Consider the following 19,634-nt stretch of genomic DNA (forward strand, 5'->3'; position numbering starts at 1 on the left):
TACCTGACATAACTTGAACATGCTTCTTCTACCCCACACTCGCCTTTACCAGATAAATAAATCAAAATAATCTCTATCAAACGCAGCCGCTCCAGAACAAAAGACAATCAGCCAGTAATAATTATACGGTACGTCCGATAACAAATAACGCCAAAAAATATAGGAGGCATCGACCATACTGTTAGTGACGTACCCAGGAGACGTATTACGTTTGCCAGAGGGCCACGATCTCCATAGTTTCCATCGGCTTGCGGCTCTTCCCCATCACAGCCAATATGGTCACGTGCGCCTGCGATCCGTCTTCCCTTACGAGAGGAAGGGGAAACCGGAAACCCGACTGGCGCAGGTGCCGAGCGGCCATCTTGGTGAAGGCTGGGTGGTGACGTAGGCCACGCGCAAGCGCGGAGTGAGGTAAACAGGCGCCGTTTGTCCCGTGAGGAGGAGGAGGATAGGAGCAGCAGCAGCAGCGGGCCGAGGCTGAGGCCGCCGGGCAAGAGCGATGGTTCCTGGCGCGGCCTGAGGCCCTGATAGAAAGCAGCGTGCGGAAGAGCATGAGTGGTGCGGTGCCGGGGCCGGGCAGCACCCAGAGAGTTGCGCGGCGGTGAGGGGGCGGGAGGAGAGAGCGCATCGCCTCCGCCCTCTCGGAAGCGGCCCACGTCCGCCCCGCGGGGTGCTCGGCGGATAGATGTTACCGGACAGTAGGTGAGGAGCTCGGGGGGTGGAGAAGGATTGGTTATGAGTGAGGGAATTTGGCGTTGGTGGGGAGGATTGATATTGGTTTGGATGGATTTGATGGGGGTAAGAATTTTTCATTTTGGGGGAGGGAGAGGAAGAGCACTTTTTTTTTTTCTTCCCCCTTTGCGCTTGGGTGGCTGGAAATTGTGACGTTATTGTGCCTACCGGAGTCCGATACTATCCTGTAAAAGAGGAAAACTGGGAATGAGGACAGAGGGAAGACCGGTCTGCTCAGTCCAGATCCTTCCTCTGGTTTTCTGCCACTTTGGGTAGATGGTTCTGCAACTTCCCAATAGGGCGGCTTCTTTTCCCGGACGAAGGAGAAGGGGCCGGTCCTGGGCTGCGCTAAGCCATGACATAGTTCAGTGCCCTTCTACAAGTTCAGTTAACTGCCTGAACAGACGCAGATCTCTCGCAGCAATAAAACCTGCAAGTGCCTGCAGTTACGTTGCATGGCTGGAAACACGCAGCACTTCTCCGCTCACTGGGAGGTGGGTAAAAATTACCACCATGTCATGATTGCTTGATTCATCTGCGTTCTTCAGCCCTGATAGTGTAGCCTTTATGCACAACCTCATAGAGAAGCACTGTGTACCCTCTTCTCCAGTCCTACAGTGGGTAGAGAATGGTTTGAGAAGGATTGACATTGAAATCAATGAAGGTCAGTATAAGTAGAACACCTTTTGGGTTTTTAGAAAGCCTTAAGAGAATAGAGATCTTTTTAGAATATATATTTTGTTGGTTGTCTTATATAACATTTGTTTTAATAGATTATGTTTTTTTTATTTTTTATGTAAGTTTTCTGTATGCTTATGTTGTGCATTTGTATTTTATTTGTACTAAACAGCAAATTAGTATAACTTATAGCCTTAACAAAAGAAAATCTATCCTAAAAGTTCGGAAAACTCATGTCCTAACAGTAATAGTGCACATGCTGCCCAGTTGATACATCTAAGACCCCTGTGCACAGCTGGCATCTCTCTAATAAGTAATTTACAGGTCCATATTTCATGCCTGCCTGTCTCACCCCTTCACCCCCAAAAAAGACCTTTGACAACCATTGAATGACAAAGCTGAGTGATCTGAATATAGGAGTCAGTCTGGATTCCTTCTGTTCCATTGGTCACCAATTTGTCCATGTGCCCAGTGAGCATGCCTTTTTATTTATTACTTTGACTTGTTACACTATCTTTCCAATTAATGCTCAAGGCAGAATACAGAACCCACACCATAAAATGTGGGCTGTTTTTAAATATATATTTTTAAATTTAAAAGGACATAATCTCAATTGAAAGGAAGTGTGAGAGGATAGGAGATGAAAGAACTGTAGAAGATCTGGTCAGAAGGAAATGGATTTGTTGGCCTCTAAGTTCTGGTGGCAAATGAATGTAGTACACATTTCCACCTTTAAGAGGCAATGGGCCTTTGCATCTAAGGAATAAACTAGAGTTGTATACCAGCCCCTATCAATTGCAGTCTAGTCAAGGGGCTTTGTTATCCTTGCTTGTAGTTAAAAGCTAGTATTCTGGCCAGGGTTTTTTCAGTGGAATAAACTTCTGATGACTATCCAATCAGAACAGAATTTGCTGCTTTTGCAAGCTGGTAAAAGCTGTCCGTTTCCTTAAAGGTGATTTATGGTTGTTGATTTTCTGGTCCAGGAAAATAAAATGAGGGCTTGATTTTTGCCTGTATTTTCTGTTTTTGTTTTGTATTGAATGGTTTTAGTAGGATTTTTTTATGTTTGTGTTTATATTTTGTACACTGCTTTGGTCACCCAGTTTATGGCCTGGAAAGCAGTTTAGAATGTTTAAAATAAAATGATAGAGGATAAGAGAGGAAAGTAGAGAGTAGTCTGGGGCAACAGCATAAAATGTTCAAGATCTGGAAAGCTGAGCACAGTTAGAACTGGTGCACAATAATTGCTAACCTTTGAATTGAAGATTAGCACTTCATGATAATAGAAGTGTGCCCAAGTGGGAAGGACCAGACCTGCGGTATTCGTGATTCAGATGTTAGAAATGTAGATAGCTGGGTGACTGGTGAGAATTTCTTGGTAACTTGATGCTTGGTGTGAAGGTGGTGGACCTTACCCATCACCTATAGGATTACAAAGAATGCTGAGGAGGAGCTGGCTGTCATGGTACATGTGGATACTGACAACATAGGAAAATGCAGGAGGGAGTTTGGAAACCACACTTTGACTTTTAGGTATAAGATTGAAATCCCAAACCTCCAAAGTATCATTCTCAGAAATGTTCCCAGTACCATGCTCAGAACCTCAGAGACAGGATGAGCTCTAGAGTATGGAAGAGGGCTTTGGATTTGTTAGGACTGGGAAATGGTTTGGAGATGGGAAAGCATATTTCGATAGGACGAGCTCTGCCTTTACTAGGGTGGAACCTAGCTGCTGGTGCTAATAATCTAACAGGATATAGAGCAACTTTCATACCAGAATATAGGGGAAAGCATACAGTTTCTCAGGAGCGCATTGTTCAGAGAGGTTTTCTAAGAATACTGCTTAAATGGAGAAATTAGGAATATCCCAATAGAGAGGCTGTGGTAAGAGCTGAGAGTTCAGTGGTTTTAAATATAAGAACAAATACAAGTGATTCCAAATTACCTATATCCATTACGAATAGGCATGTTGTGAATCAAAATAAAAAGCATACTTTGAGTTTTCTGTATGCAAATATCAGAAGTCTAAAAGATAAGATTGGAGAGTTAGAGTATCTGGCACTAAAATGAAGATTTCCTCTTTATCCTGCAGACCAGTCCAGACAAATTGGATTACTCCTGCATGCTAGCAGGTGGAGGCAGAGAACGCCTCCCCCCCCCATTTTTTTACAACACTTCCAACTATATATTCTGGGATATCAGAGTTAGTCTTCAGTGGTTCTCTGCCACCAGCTGTGTGGTCAAATGGGGATAGCAGGGAAAGCTACCAAAAGAAAAAGGTGTGATAAGAGTAGAGGAGGAGTTCTTTCTACAGGACTAAGCAAAAGGCAGGCTGTTCTTCCCTCCATTAAAAAAAAAAAAATTCCCATTTAGGCATAGTCCTTAGGGGAAGTGCTGTGGTCCCCGTAGAGCTGGACCTTGAAGGAGTGAGAGACTCAAGCAAAGAGAGCAGGAGAGTGAGCAACAGTGAAACCACCACTCACTCCCCCTTTGTGTGGTCCGGTCTTCTTGGCTGAAAGAGGCCAGAAATTTCTGCACTGTAGAGGCAGGAGACAGAGCTCGTTAATGGGCTCATTTTGTCCTGATGGTCCTGAGCTCCATGTAGAAAAAAAGATATATCTGGGCACTTGAGATTCGGGAGGTTGGGAAGCCAGGACATTATACAAAAGAGTAAGCAAATATCTGAAGGTGAACAGCCTACGCAGGGGGTGGCAGCACGAGCAGAGTGCTTGGTTTGGGAGATAACGCCAACGCATAAGCAGGCCCAAGTAGATTGGCAGTGGCACCTGTGACCAGAATTAAGGGACAGCATGGACTTTTCTGTTGAACTTGTTCTGTTGATGCTTCAGGAAATGAGGCAGGACTACAGGCCAGCATCTCTGGAGAGTGAGGGGTAGGGGCAAAAAGGCCTAGGCTGGGAGTAGGAGAGTTTTCTCCAGCACACTTCCTCCCCAGTCAGCTCTTACGACAAGAGCACTGAATCAGGAGGGAGCATGGGAAGGCAAGGATGCCACGATCAGGCTCTTTAGGAAGGAAGAGTTAGGTTCCCTCATAACAAAAGTAATGCAGGCCTTGAGCCTGCAGGAGGGGGAGAAGGAAGAAAAGTGGACACAAGGAGACTCCATTCTGCTAGGGTTTAAAAAGCCTGCTAAGGCCTTTCCATTGCACCTGGCCATCAGAGAGATGATTGTGCTAGAATGGGAAGCACCAGAAAGAACTCAAGGCTGGGCGGATATAGGTGTGGGAGTGAGTCTGGACCTTCTGGAATGGACCACGTTGGCAGATGCTAGCCAGACAGGATGGGAGCCCACTGTAAGGGGCAGTTAGTGCAGGGCAGATGGTCAGAGATAAGAGGACTAGTCAATAAGTTGCTGGGAATTAATAGCAATCAAGCTGGGGCTCGAAGTTCTGCCCCAGGATTGGAAGCAAGAGTAATAAGAGTACGACCAGTGGTGTATGTGAACAGATAGGATGGTACTCGGAGTACACCACTAGAAGAGGAGACAGTGCCACTCATGAGCTGGGCAGAGATTTCCTTGTGGCACTGTCAGCGAGACATACAGCTGTGTGCAGGGGGACTATCTCAGCCAGCGTATGTTGGATCTGGAAGAATGGGAGCCTGCAGAAGAGGAGTTGGAGGAGACCTCGCTGAAATTTAATTACAACCTAAAGGAATGCCAAGGCTGAGAAGTTTTACAGTTGGGACCAGGAGAGCAACTCATAGGAAATAGATGCATTGATTCAGCCTGGCCAACAGAACCATTACCATATGTGTTCTGCCCAGGACCAATGATAGCAAGGACATTATGGAGGATGGGGGACCATCAAGGATGGATCATCCTGGTGGCACCAGACTGGCCTAGAAGATCATGGTATGCAAATCTGGTAAGAGTAAGCAAAGACTGATCTCTCAAATGCTGAACAGCCAGGAGCCTGCTCAGACAGGGCCCAGCAGTGATGGAACAGCCAAGTCAGTATTGTCTTACAGCTTGGCTCTTGAAAGGAGGAAGTTAAAAAAAAAAACAAAAAACAAAAAAAACATGGCTACTCTGAGGTGGTGGTCTTCACATTGTTAAGTCAAGGAAGTGCTCCATGTTCTTAGCTTATGGCAGAGTCTGGAAGGTGTTCGAGAGATGGTTCAAGAAGAGTCAATTTTTTTTCTCTGCTGCTGTTTTGCTGCTTAGTTAAGGGAGGACAAATGACCAAGGGTGTGAGGTGTGCATCAGGCAAGTTTTCCTGGCGTCCGCTTTTCGGTGATGCTGTGAGGGGCTGTTTTCAGACACTAAGCTCACGTTTTTGGTCATGCTGCATGCTTCTCTTTGCCAGGCCTGCATTGTCACGTTCGCAGCTCAGTCGTTCGAGCCTATGTGCCGGGTGTGCTGCTGGTAGGGAAGGCGTGTCGGCAGGGTCCTTCCCTCGCGTTTTCACTGCAGCTTGATGTGCTGCATTAGATCTTCTCCCAGGGCCCCTCTCTCCAGCGTGGGGAGGGTTAGCAGCCATTTTGGATGCTGCTGCATGGCCGGCCATGTGGTCTACTGCAGTTTGGGGAGCTCGTGCCCTTTCCTCCCTGTCTCTTCCCAGCTGCTTCGGGTCCTGGGGTGGATCAGGATGACCTTGAAGGGGAAGATTTCCCTCTGGATGCGGAGCCTGCGGATGGTGGATCCCCTCAGAATCATGATTCTGATTAATCTCAAGTATTTTTCCTCTGAGTCTGTTCTTCTGATGCACAAGGCTTTTTTGGCCAGGATTGACTCTCTGTCTCAACCCCTGGGGGAGTCTAATGTGCAAACAAAGTCTAATCCTCTTGAGAGTGCGCTGTGGGTGGCCTGGCTTTGGGTTGTGGACCACAGGATGATTTGGAGGATCAGCCGGAGGCCCTCTGGGGCGGTCCCAGGAGAGATTCCACTGCAACGTGGAATCCACAGGAGGTGCCTGTGGCTGAAAGGGACAATTCAAAGGTGATTCACCTCTTTGCAGAGAAGCTTGGAATCAAGGTGCTGCAGGAAGAGTCTAAATTGGAGAGCGCAGATCTGGCTTTGGATGGCCTGAGAGGGTCAGCTAAAGCTCTTCCTTTCTACAAGTCTGTGAAAGAAGCTGGTGGTCAGGGAGTGTGGGATACTCCTGAGTCCGGTCTACAAGTTGGAAGAGCTATGGCGAAGCTCTATCCTTTACTGGAGGACACTGGAGTTGGCTCTGCCCAAGGTGTATGCCTCAGTGTCAGCAGTCACAAGAAAACTATTATTCTGGAAGCAGTCTCCACTGCATTGAGGGATGTGCAGTATCGAAAGTTGGAGCTCCATCTCAAGTGGATTTGTGGGGTTTCTGCTCTGGCCATCAGGGCTGTGGTGTGCAGAGGGTGTACCTCCTGGTGGGAAAAAGATCTAGGTATCATAGTGGATAATACTTTGAAATCGTTGGCTCAGTGTGCTGCAGTAGTCAAAAAAGCAAACAGAATGTTAGGAATTATTAAGAAGGGAATGGTTAAAACAGAAAATGTCATAATGCCTCTATTGCTCCATGGTGAGACCGCACCTTGATTACTGTGTACGATTCTGGTTGCCACATCTCAAAAAAGATATAGTTGCGATGGAGAAAGTACAGAGAAGGGCAACCAAAATGATAAAGGGAATGGAACAGCTCCCCTATGAGGAAAGGCTGAAGAAGTTGGGGCTGTTCAGCTTGGAGAAGAGACGGCTGAGGGGGGATATGATAGAGGTCTTTAAGATCATGAGATGTCTTGAATGAGTAGATGTGAATCAGTTATTTACACTTTCAGATAATAGGACCAGGGGGCATTCCATGAAATTAGCAAGTAGCACATTTTAAGACTAAACGGAGAAAATTATTTTTCACTCAACGCACAATTAAGCTCTGGAATTTGTTGCCAGAGGACGTGGTTAGTGCAGTTAGTGTAGCAGGGTTCAAAATGGTTTGGATAAGTTCTTGCAGGAGAAATCCATTAACTGCTATTAATCAAGTTTACTTCGGGAATAGCCACTGCTATTAATTGCATCAGTGGCATGGGATCTTGGTGTTTGGGTGATTGCCAGGTTCTTGTGACCTGGTTTGGCCTCTGTTGGAAACAGAATGCTGGGCTTGATGGACCCTTGGTCTGACCCAGCATGGCAGTTTCTTATGTTCTTATGTCCAGTAGCTGCAAGGCTTACATCCTGCGGGAGCAGCAGAAGCACAAGAAGTGGTCGACTGGAAGCAGCAGTGGCGTATAGAGCCGATGCCTTTTATGATCTAATCAGGACCTCTTCAGATGATGTCAGTAGTGTCCACTAGGTGTCTGCTATGGTTGCGGAATTGGTCAGCGAATGTTTGGTCCAAGTCGCAGCCGGGAGCACTTCTTTTAAAGAAAAGTTGTTGTTTGGAGAAGATGTTGAAGCATCTGGGTGAAACCAAGGTGCACATGTTGCCTAAGGGTAGAAAGTTGGTACTGGTGCTGACTAGGTTTCGGGACAACAGAAGATTTTGTTAGTCCAAAAGTTCTGGGGGTCTGCATTGTCAATTTTCTGCCAGGACCTCATCCTGGGGCAGTCCTTTCGAGGGGGCTATAGACCTACCAGGGACAATTCTGGGACAGGTTCAGGACGTGCAAAGCCTTCATAATGATGTGAGGCTGCTCCACTCTTTGGTTTTAGCTGTTAGACAGCGTTTATTGCTTTTTTTTTTTTTTTTTTTTGAGGAGTGGGTCCTCAAAGTGGTAAGAGAATGATACACTTTAGATTTTGCTGGTCCCATCAGGGATGCCTTTGTCATTTCCTCTTGCTGTCCACTTACGAGGTAGTTGGCAGTCCAGGAGACGGTGGATCGCTTGAAACTTCTAGGAGACGAAGTGCCAGTTCCCATAGGGGAACAGAGAATGGGGAGGTATTCAATCTATTTTGTGGTTCCAAAGAAGGAGGGTTCTGTCAGGCCCATCCTGGATTTAAAGTTCGGCCCTCAGAGTTCTGTGGTTTCACACAGAAACCTTAAGGTCAATTATCATAGTGGTACGAGGAGGTGAGTTCTTGGCATCTCTAGATCTGATAGAGGCTTATCTGCACATAGCCATCAGGCAGGACCACCAAAGGTTTCTGCAGTTTATAATTCTCAGGGAACATCTTCAGTTTCGAGCCCTTCCCTTTGGCCTAGCAACGACACCGCATACATTCACCAAGGTGGTGGTGGCAGCAGTGTTAAGAAGGGAAGGAGTGCTAGTGCATCTGTATCTGGACGATTGGCTCATGAGGGCAGAGTCAGAAGATTGGTTGGTGCTAAAGGTGCTGGACTGGTTAGTTGCTAGACTGGGTGGTGAATCTTCCAAAGAGTGTGTTCCTTCTCAGTCCCTGGAGTATGTAGGGGTGTGGTTTAACATAAGGAAGGGGAGCGTATTCCTCATAGAGGAAAGGTTGCGGAAGCTTCAGGGTCAAATTTGTTGCCAGCTGGGGCCATCAATACCCTGGGTTTGGGACTCTTTGCAGGTCCTGGGTTCCATGGCTTTAACCTTGGAGTTGATCCCTTGGGCATTCTCATATATATGCGACCTCTCCAGAGGGCTCTTCTCTCCCCATGGAATCCTTTGTTGGGGGAATTTCATGTTCCCCTTCCGCTAGAGGTGGTAGGCAGGAACAGTCTCTCTTGGTGGCTACTTCGGGCCAATCTAGAACGGGGAGTGCCTTTGGAGGTTCCGGATTGGTGGTTGTCATTACCGATGCCAATCTCAGGCTGGGGAGCTGTGTCAGGATCAGGTGGCCCAGGGCCAGTGGTCAACGAAAGAGGCTTCTTGGTCTATCAGTCAGAGACGAGCGGTGTGATTTGTTACATGCTTTTCTTCCAAGATTTTGAGATCATTCAGTGAGTTCTGACTGACAGTGTGACTGTGGTAGCTTATGTCAACCATCAGGGTGGAACCAGGAGTTGGGCAGTGGCACAGGAGGCACAAGAATTGGTCCTCCTGGTAGAGCAGCATTTGGAGAGGATAGCGGCATCGCACATTGCCAGGGTGGACAATGTACAGGCAGACTTCATGAGTCGCAAGTCATTGGACCCAGGAGAGTGGGAGTTATTGGAGGCAGCAATGTCTCTAACTTGCAAGAGGTGGGGATCACGTCATATGGACTTAATGGTGACCAGAAGAAACACAAAAGTGCCACAGTTCTTCAACAAAGAAGCGAGCATGGTGCGGAGGGTATCAATGCTGTAGCCTCACATCATGCTGTTGTATGCCTTTTCTCCATGGCCTCTGGTGGGCAAGGTGATAAGGCGGCTAGAGAAGCATCCAGGAGTTGTGATTTTAGTGGCTTCGGAGTGGCCGTGCAGTCCTTTGGTTTGCTGACCTCATCAATGTGACCATAGACAGGCCCCTGAAGTTCAGCCATCCAGAAAATCTTCATCAGGGATCCATATTTTTGGAACAGGCAGCTCACTTCTGTCTCATGGCCTGGCTTTTGAGGGGAGGCAACTAAAACAGCGGGGTTATACAGAAGCGGTTATTACTACCTCAGTTTTAGGAAAAAGGTAAAGGCTTGGTTTTTTCCATCATAATTTGGGTCTTTGCAAATTATCTCTTAAAGTGATAGTGGGTGTTTCTCATTAGGAAGGGTACGGGTCCATTGTGTTAAATATACTGTGTGGTAGTTTTAAGGTGATGACTTTTATGGTTGTGTATACGATGTGCAGACGGCTATCGGTATATAAAAAATGTTATTTATAAAAATAAAAATGTATGTGGTTAAATTGACTGTAAACATTTTAACTGTTGGTTTTTAATTGTAAAATGCTCTGGCTAGATCTGGAATCTGATGTGTGGTATATAAGAAACAATAACTACCTTAACTGCAGGCCAGGTGGACTTCCACGTCTATATCTTATGAGCGGGTCTGAAAGGTCTTAGAGTCCTGGTGTATGGTTCGAGATGTACAGGCATTGCATTCTACAGTGGTGCATATTTTGACATTCCTGTAGGAGGGTCTGGTAAAAGATTTGGCTTTTAATTCTCTGAGAGTTCAGGTAGTGGCCTTCGGTTGTCTTTGTAGTAAAATACAAGGTTATTCCCTGTCCACATATCTGGATGTTGTATGTTTTCTTCGTGGAGCGAAGAACTTACCACTGTCCATGAAGAAGCAGTCTGTCTTGGGATCTGAATTTGGTGCTTATGCTTTGTGCGGCTCCTTTTGAACCTCTGAGCAGCTTTGAAGGATTTAATGCTTAAGGTGGTTTTTCTGGTGGTCATTTGTTCAGCAAGGAGGATTTTGGAATTACAGGTGTTATCCTGCTGGGATCTGTTTTTCAGATTTCAGAGGCAGGGGTGTCTTTTCACACAGTGCCCCCCCCCCTTACTAAGTTAGTCTTGGGATTCCATGTTAATCAGATGGTGAAACTTCAGGCCTTTCTGAATCTGGATTTCTCATGTAAGGGAGCTGAGACTATTGGATGTCTGCCAGGTATTGTTACGATATCTGAAGGTCACTAATGATTTTCATACATCAGATCACCTTTTTGTTCTATGGAATGGCCCAAGAAAGGAGCAGCAAGCTTCCGAAGCTACAATTGCGCATTGGCTCAAGCAAGTGATAGGTTTGGCTTATATTTCTAGGGCTTGGTCAGTGCCTGAAGGTTTGAGGACTTATTCGACACATTCGCAGGCAGCTTCTTGGGCTGAGGCCCAGCAGGTGTTGCTGCAGGAAATATGCAGGGCAGAGGCTTGGAAATCGCTGCACACTTTCACCAGACTATCAGTAAGATGTCGTGGCAGCAACTATGGCTGGTTTTGGTGAGAGTGTCCTCACCCAGTTTAGTTGGTTTAGGTACATCCCAGGAGTTGGGACTTATCTGGGTACATACAGGGAAAGGAAAATTGGTTCTTACCTGATAATTTTCGTTCCTGTAGTAACACAGATCAGTGCAGACACATGCCCATGGTATAAAGGGGAGATTCATCAGCTTATGCTCATAGTTATGTTGGAGTTACTGCAGAGTTGTTAGCAGGTCACTGAGATGTTGGGGGGGGGGGGGGGGGGGGGGGGGGGGGTTGGGGTTTTGTTTTTTTTTAAACTTGGGTGAGTTCTTAGCATGTTATAGCGTCACCACCCTCTTGTTCGTGGGCATTAGGATGGGCTGTTAAAATTGGTTGTTTTAGTTGTGGCATCTTGGCTTGGATCCAGTTCTATACTGAGGGACTGCAGGAGGCACTCTAGGTTATATAGCAGTTTCAATAAATCTTTGTCTCCATCTGCTGGCAGAGATACAAAACCCAGGAATCTGGACTGATCTGTGGTACTAGAGGAACAAAACAGGTAAGAACCAATTTTTCTTTCCTATATGCCATGTACTTATAGTTAGCTCATGCCATTTTGCTGGTAGCTCAAAGCAAGTTCTATTCAACTACAGTAGATATTTCACTGCACCCAGTGGACTTGCGATCTACGGGCCACATTTACTAAGCATTTTTCCCATAGACACAAAATGGGAGAAATGCCACAGTAAATAAGACACTAAAAGGTAAGTTTAAAAAAAAACAACAGCCTCGCGCATGCAAAAACTGTTTATGTGAGTAAGTGGCCCGAGCGGGAACTATGCGAATTTTAAATGGCTGGGAAGGGCGCACGTACATTTAGGTATTCGTGCCCAGAAAAAGTTGGCGGAAAAGGGGCAGGGCATGGGTGTTCCAGAGGCACAGGAGTCTGGTGAAACATCGAGAGAGGGCCTCTTGATAGGGCTTAGTCTTATACTATATATATATATATATATATATATATATATATGGGCCATTATATGGGGGCACTTTGATTTGGGGTGAGTTTTCGGGAGGTGGGTTAGGGGAGGGTGGTGCTCTTAGACATATTCAGAGGTAGCCATTGTAAAATTCACATCAAAGATTTTTTGACCTTTATAAGTGATTGATTGAAAAGGAGTTGATTTGCACCTTGCAGCTGGCAGAGACTTGCAGTGTACAAATGGAGTCTATTTGCGTTTACAGGCACATGCGTAGCCCTTTATAAATCTACCTTATTGTTTGTACCTGAGGCAATAGAGTGAAGTGACTTGCCCAAGGTCACAAGAAGTGTCAGCATTTAATGATTATGTCCTAGAGCAGTGGTTCTCAACCTTTTTTCTGTCGGGACACACCTGACAGATGGTTCTCACATGCGTGACACACTGACCCATGATCGTCACAGGGCTAGATGTAAATGTACAGTTTGCATCCACGGGAACCCCCCTGATCCACAATAATGGATGTAAAGCAGAATTATGACATTCCCCATTCAACTCATCTACAAAAAAGATATTCTGGTTCTGGTGTCATCTCAGTAACAGCAACTCAAACTCCTTCTACTTTCAGGCTCAATAGCCCTACTTATGAAAAGACAGCAGTTTACCACCAATGCATGTCCTCTTGAGAAAACGCAACAAATAAGACTGATAAAACACTTACATGCTAGTAAAATATCTCTGTAACAGACACAGAACCGACCTAACATACTCCCAGGATCTGTAGTAATGCACATAAACTAATCCACACACAGTTACACCTGTATTATGGAATACACTCAAACAGGAGCAACCCTATCTATGAAAAGGCAACACTATAAATATTAAAATCAGGCCCTAAAAACCAATACACCTCTTATTAGGAAAACAGAACTAACAAGCAGCTATAGATCCCCACACAGAAATAATTGTAAAACTATACTAATAAGCAGAATAAATGTTTCACAACAACTATGAACAGAATAACATCCAACAATTAAAAACTCATAAAAACTATTAAAAATTCTCCAAACACCAATAAAATATTTCAAAAAAAGCAGACACATCACATAATATTAAATAATTAAAATGGCAGTCAATCAAGAAAAATAAACTTAAAAAGCCACCTTTACTTACCCCCTCCAGCAGCTGTCCTACTCCTCTTCCATGCAGGCTGTAGCACACACCAGAAGCAGCAGTAGTGGCTAAGCTCTATACTCATGGTCCTCTTCCTTAGGGCCCATGTCTCTCACACACACACACCATACCAGTCATGCCCCCATGACCAGTTTCTGTCTCTCACACACCAATCATCTCCCAGTCTTTGACAAACACACCAGTCACCTTCCTGAACAGTTTCTCTCATGCCATACACACACACACAGGCTTCCCACTCCCGTGTTCCACTTACATATATGGGCTTCTCACTCTCATAATCACTTTCTCTTTCTCACATACACTCACCAGTCTCTCACTCCCATGCTTGTTCTCTCCACATGCACAGGCTTCTCATTCCCATAATCACTTTCTTTCTCTCACACATACACACACACCAGTCACCTGATCTCTCTCATGCATACACACACACAGGCTTCCCACTCCCATGTTCTCTTTCAGATATACAGGCTTCTCACTCCCGTGCTGTATCTCACACACTCCCATGCTCACTCTTCACATGCACAGGCTTCTTATTCCCATAATCACTTTCTTTCTCTCTCTCACATACACACAAACACACACCAGTCACTTGATCTCTCTCATGCATATACACACACACATAGGCTTCCCACTCTCATGTTCTCTTTCAGATATACAGGCTTCTCACTCCCATGCTGTGTCTCACACACACACAGGTTTCTCACTCCCATGCCCACTCTTCACCTGCACAGGCTTTTCATTCCCATAATCACTTTCTCTCTCTCACACATACACACACACCCGTCACCTGATCTCTCTCATGCATACACACACACAGGCTTCCCACTCCCATGTTCTCTTTCAGATATACAGGCTTCTCACTCCCGTGCTGTATCTCACACACTCCCATGCTCACTCTTCACATGCACAGGCTTCTTATTCCCACATACACACACACCCGTCACCTGATCTCTCTCATGCATGCATACACACACATACACAGGCTTCCCACTTCCATGTTCTGTCTTACATACACAGGCTTCTCCCTCCCATGCTGTGTCTCACACACACCCAGGTTCTCACTCCCATGCTCACTCTCTTCACATGCACAGGCTTCTCATTCCCATAATCACTTTCTCTGTTACACACACATACACACACACCAGTCTCTCTCTCTCATTTCCATGCTCGCTCTCCACGTGCACAGGCTTCTCATTCCCTGAATCACATTCTCTCTCTCACATTCACATACACACCAGTCACACCGTCACCTTACCAACCAGTCTCTCTCATATACATGCACACACACAGGCTTCCCACTCCCATGCTTTCTCACATACCCAGATTTCTCACTTCCATGCTTTTTCTCTCTCTCTCTCTCTCTCTCACACACACACAAACACACATCCCTGACTGTCTCACATACACATCAGTCATCTCCTTGAGCAGTCACTTTCATTGTCTCTCACATATACACATACATCAGCTCTCTGACCAGTTTCTCTCAATCACACACATACTCTCGATCAAATACATTCTCTCACTTACACACAGGCTCTCAATCACACACATTCTCTCACACACAGGCTGGCTGGCTGCTTCTCTCTCTTTCTGTCACTCACTTCCTCTCTCTCTCCCTCCCCCCCCCCCCCCCAACGGTAGCTGCTCCTCCTCCTCCAGCCCCCGCAGGCCAATAAGGAAGAATTCCATCGATCGCGGGAGGCTCCTGCTGCTCTCTCCTCTCCCGATTACCGTCTGCTGCAATAGCTTGGGGGCCGATGCTGCAGCGGCCGCTGCTACTTCATCACGCGGCACGGCCTTTCTTCTTCCCGCGCACCGCGTATCACTTCCTGGTCCGGGGGGGGGAATGCAGGCGCGGGAAGAAGAAAAGGCCAGCCGCGGATGCCACAGATTTTTTTTTTTTTTTTGCACCGCTGCCGTTGCCGCTGGGCTTGAACGTGCTGATAGCCCGGCGGCAACGGCAGCGGTGCAAAAAAAAAAAAAATCTGTGGCATCCGCGGCTGGCCTTTTCTTCTTCCCGCGCCTGCATTTCCCCCCCCCGGACCAGGAAGTGATACGCGGTGCGCGGGAAGAAGAAAGGCCGTGCCGCGTGATAAACTAGCAGCGGCCGCTGCTAGTTTATCACGCGGCACGGCCTTTCTTCTTCCCGCGCCTGCATCCCCCCCCACCCCGGACCCGGAACAGGAAGTGGTGCGCGGGAAGAAGAAAAGCCGTGCCGCGGGAGAAAGGCCGTGCCTGCTAGTTTATCACGCGGCACGGCCTTTCTTCTTCCCGCGCATCACTTCCTGTTCCGGGTCCGGGGGGGATGCAGGCGCGGGAAGAAGAAAAGGGCAGCCGCGGATGCCACAGCTTTTTTTTTTTTTTTGCACCGCTGCCGTTCCCGCTGGGCTTGAACGTGCTGATAGCCCGGCGGCAACGGCAGCGGGAAGAACGAGCAGCGGGAGGGACCGGGAGCCACGCGACACACCTGCCGGTGCTTGGCGACACACTGGTGTGTCGCGACGCACCGGTTGAGAACCGCTGGTCTAACTCATGTTTTTTGGTTTTGATAGTTATTCGAGGGGCATTTATTTGATATCTGGACCAAGAGGCTCCTGATGACTTCCTCAGCTGTACCACATATATAGAGATCATTATTAAGTTTTGTTCTCCATCTCCACCTGCTGCAAGGATGAACAAATTCCACTTGTCTAGATTGGTCTGACAGGACTTTCGGAAAGAATCTGATTTAACAACATTTTAGCGTTATGGATTCTTGATTTACATATACCTTAAGTGTGTACTATTCTGTATAAGACATCTGGCCTTTAACCAAAGAATTAGCCACTTTGGTTTGAGCACAAAAATGTTAGGTGACTTGCTAAACATCAGAATGGAGGAAGTGTAGATGGAATTAAGAGTAAGGCAGATATCCATGTTTTACAGCTCTGTACAATGTTGAACAGTTGAATAAGTCCCACCAAAATAATTTCAATGTAACAGAATTGCATGTCTTATTTTTCCTGCTCAGAAAAAGGAGACGGAACAGTAATGAAAAAGACAGTCATGTGCCGCAGTCTAAGCGGTGCAGCAGGAACCACATGTTTCTGGACTCTTGGGATACGGAGGTAAGGCAGGACCCATTTTTTCTAACTTTTCACCCTGAATCCATGTGCTATTATTTAATATTTTTAATCAGGTGGTGAATCAGTTTAAAGCATGAAATATCGATCCTTGCACAAACTTGCTTGGTTGGTTTAGTATGTACTTCAGATTGAGTTCTTTCACTCTCATTGGTCATCCTTTCAAGTCTAATAGAGTGCAGACCACTGAATTATAACTGAACAGCTTATTGGATGGTTTTTGTTCTATGCTGGTGTCATACATTCAGATATTGCTGGCATGTTCTGAGTATTTGTTTGGAATTTTTTTTTTTTTTTTTGCAAAATGTGATAAAATGTAATCATGAATTGTTTAAAGCAAAACCACTTAGTAAATATTTTGCTGGTTTAAAGTTTGTGTTACATTTTCAAATACATTAATAAATTACCAACATCTTTTTTAAAATGGCAGAAAAGCATTTACAGTTTGATCTCATTGACCATTCTGTATTATATACTACATCAGGGATGGCCAACTCCTGGTCCTTTATAGTCACTGACCTGATTTTCAGGATCTCCACAAATATGCATAAGATCTCCAAACAATGGAGGCAGTGCTTGCAAATCTATCTCATGCATATTCATTGTGGATATCCTGAAAACTAGGCCTGAGCTTGGTTGGCTCTTGGAGTGGCATTAGCCACCTCTGTCCTATACAATTTTATCCTACCTTCTGAAGGGAAAAGCAGTTTTGCTGTATATGCACCCTTATCTACAACACATTTTTGTTATAGCAGGGTTGGGGTTTTCCTGGAAAGTAGGCTCCTTTTTAGTTCTGGGTAGAACTGTGTGTTAGCTTTTGTTCAGTGAAGGGCATTTCAGTATCAGATTAGCTTCATGTTACTCTGGTATGTATTGTATCAATTGTAATTAAAGATCTCTCTTCTTCTTCATTCTGAAGTCCTCCGGAAGTGACAGCAGCAGCATCAACAGCCCTGACAGAGCAAGTGGCCCCGAAAACAGCTTAAATCAGATGCTAGCAGGGTCCAGTCCTGAAATCCCTCAGTCCTTCTCCTTACAGGAGCAGTCTGCACTAAGCCAAGGTCCTTACTTTCACATCAACCAGATCCTGAAGGAGGCACACTTCTCCAGCTTACAGCACCGGGGCCGCCCCTCACCTTGAGGAGCCAGCAGTTCCTTGCCTTCTGTGAAGGGACAGCACTGTGTACATTTGATATTTCAACATAAAAATTGCACAAATCGCTGCCTGTTGGCCATTCAGTCTACCAAGCTTAACAGGCTATTGTTTACTCATGTTTTGCTGCACTATTAAATTTTCAGAGGGGCTTGTAAGCAATTTTGTAGGATTTCTTTTTGCTAGGGGATGGGAAGGATATATCTAGATGGCAGTTTGGGAAGTTAAACTTTATTGTATAATGGAAGAGTACAAAACTTCAAGTTAGATGACTTCCTGACCTGCCAAGTTGCCAGTTTGTGTCTGCTCATTTCAAGAAGTGAGGGTTTTTGTTTTTTAAAGTCCTGCAATTTTTTTTAATTGAAATAAACTAGTAATGGTGGAATAATCCTTACCCAGTGTGTCTGTTTTGGAGGACAATATAGAGATTTATAGGACAGTTATTGCAGTTTTGTCCCATTACCTTTAGTGATTCCTGCTGTGATCTAAAGTGGCACACTAAGCTATGATTCTCTTTGAAAAGCATATCATTAAGTTTTACATTTATTATACAGTTCTTCACCATAGTAGACAGGCAAGCCAGAGGTCTACCAAAATACTTAACGTCGAGGAGGATGTGTGTATACTGTAGGAACAACACATGATTCCACTACATCAAGCACTTTTCTCTTTTCTACTAAGGGCCTTTTAATCTGAATAGTTTGTACTGTACATTGAGTATAGAGAGAGATTACCAGGCCTTCATGGTAGTACTTAAACACAACATCCACAGCAGTTGATAGACCAGTTCACCAGCTTAAGGTACTGGCTTGGAATTTTTGTGTGGTCTTCCTTACTGTAAAGAGCACCTGTAGAACTTTTTTTTTTTTTAATATAGGGGCTAAGGTTACATGGCCAACACTATACATTCATCTCCCTTCAGCACTCTATAGAAGGATGGCTGCCTTTTGTCAGAAGCAGCCCACAGTTATGTTTTCCAATCACACCTCATTGTAGGGAAGCTTATGTACATTATTGGATGTTAACAGTATGTATGATGGGGGGGAATAGATATATAGTAATAAAAGAGCTGCAGTGGCATTTAACAAGTTCTTAAGAATCCAGCCTGCTGTCTTTGGTTAGCTTCAGGATGTAACTTAAACAAGGCTATAACTGCAGCATGTTGAGGCAATCTGTCCTATTATAGCTACAGCTGTGATTCTTAAGGGAGTCAGAATTGATCGAAACAGGCCTGCTCAGGTACAAACCTCTAAACATAAATACAAATAAAAGCCCAATTCTTGGATATTTTATTAACAAAATAAATATTTAACAAACTTATTCCTGCTTCAGGTGTAGAAGCTATCTCCCATCCTTGAGTACTGGAACTAGGGCTTGTTTTTAGGATATCTATAACAAATATGCAGAAAATCTACATACACTACCTCCACTGTATCTAAAGATAGCTCATACATATTCAGTGTAAATAGCCTGAAAAGTAGACATGTCTGTAGCAAGTGAGGATGGGAGATGCCTACCCTGATCTAGAGCATTTGCATAGGTTTTAGGTCAGGCACAGAGTTCCAGTCTTCAAGGGCTTGCAACCTTTGTAGGCATAGCCAAGAGAGCTTTATCTTGAAAACCTGTGTGGGTGGTGGTCCTCAAGGACTGGAATTTTCCACCCCATTTAGTAACTGCTGCTTCCCCATTTCACTTGGTCATGCTGGAGAGCCAGCCAAGTTTGAAGAGTGATGGTGTTGAGATGTCATCTTCTTGTGTAGCCAGTTGTTTAAATAAGGAACCTGGTTGGAAGGACTCTTCTTCTGCCCTTATGCTTAAGGGGGAGGGAACCTGTTTATTATAGAAAGCAAGAGTTATTTTTACCTTGTAGGTATAAGAAAAAGATACTTGTTCCCAGACCACACACTGCTTCCTAAAGGATGCTATGGCAGCTACAGCTACCCCAGGGCAGATCTCTCTACTGCTTGCTCTTGAAATTCTGCATTAGTAATCACTTCCAGCAGGATCAGGAAAAGGTGAATGTGTCTTAGTGGTTACTATTCCTTCCTTAACAT

General features: G+C 45.3%; 2 protein-coding genes across 3 annotated transcripts in view; one reads left to right on the forward strand and one right to left on the reverse strand.

The window, feature by feature from the left end:
• Window positions 1-352: 352 nt before the first annotated feature.
• Window positions 353-17,974, forward strand: FAM104A (family with sequence similarity 104 member A). Its single transcript, XM_029599261.1, has 3 exons — window positions 353-702; window positions 16,316-16,412; window positions 17,347-17,974. Exons 1-3 carry the CDS (start codon window positions 686-688, stop codon window positions 17,566-17,568), a joined length of 336 nt encoding a protein of 111 aa, XP_029455121.1. The 5' UTR covers window positions 353-685; the 3' UTR covers window positions 17,569-17,974.
• An 878-nt stretch (window positions 17,975-18,852) lies between these two features.
• The window catches only part of COG1 (component of oligomeric golgi complex 1), a 47,396-nt gene continuing 46,614 nt past the window's right edge, over window positions 18,853-19,634 (reverse strand). The window contains exon 14 of one of the 2 annotated variants that reach the window (XM_029599258.1): window positions 18,853-19,410. In XM_029599258.1, coding sequence (XP_029455118.1) covers window positions 19,270-19,410 — 141 coding nt within the window. In that variant the 3' untranslated portion in view covers window positions 18,853-19,269. The remainder of the gene's footprint in view (window positions 19,411-19,634) is intronic. The other variant, XM_029599260.1, reaches the window with a different exon arrangement.

The sequence above is a fragment of the Rhinatrema bivittatum genome, chromosome 4 (assembly GCF_901001135.1).
Source record: "Rhinatrema bivittatum chromosome 4, aRhiBiv1.1, whole genome shotgun sequence".
NCBI lineage: Eukaryota > Metazoa > Chordata > Amphibia > Gymnophiona > Rhinatrematidae > Rhinatrema > Rhinatrema bivittatum.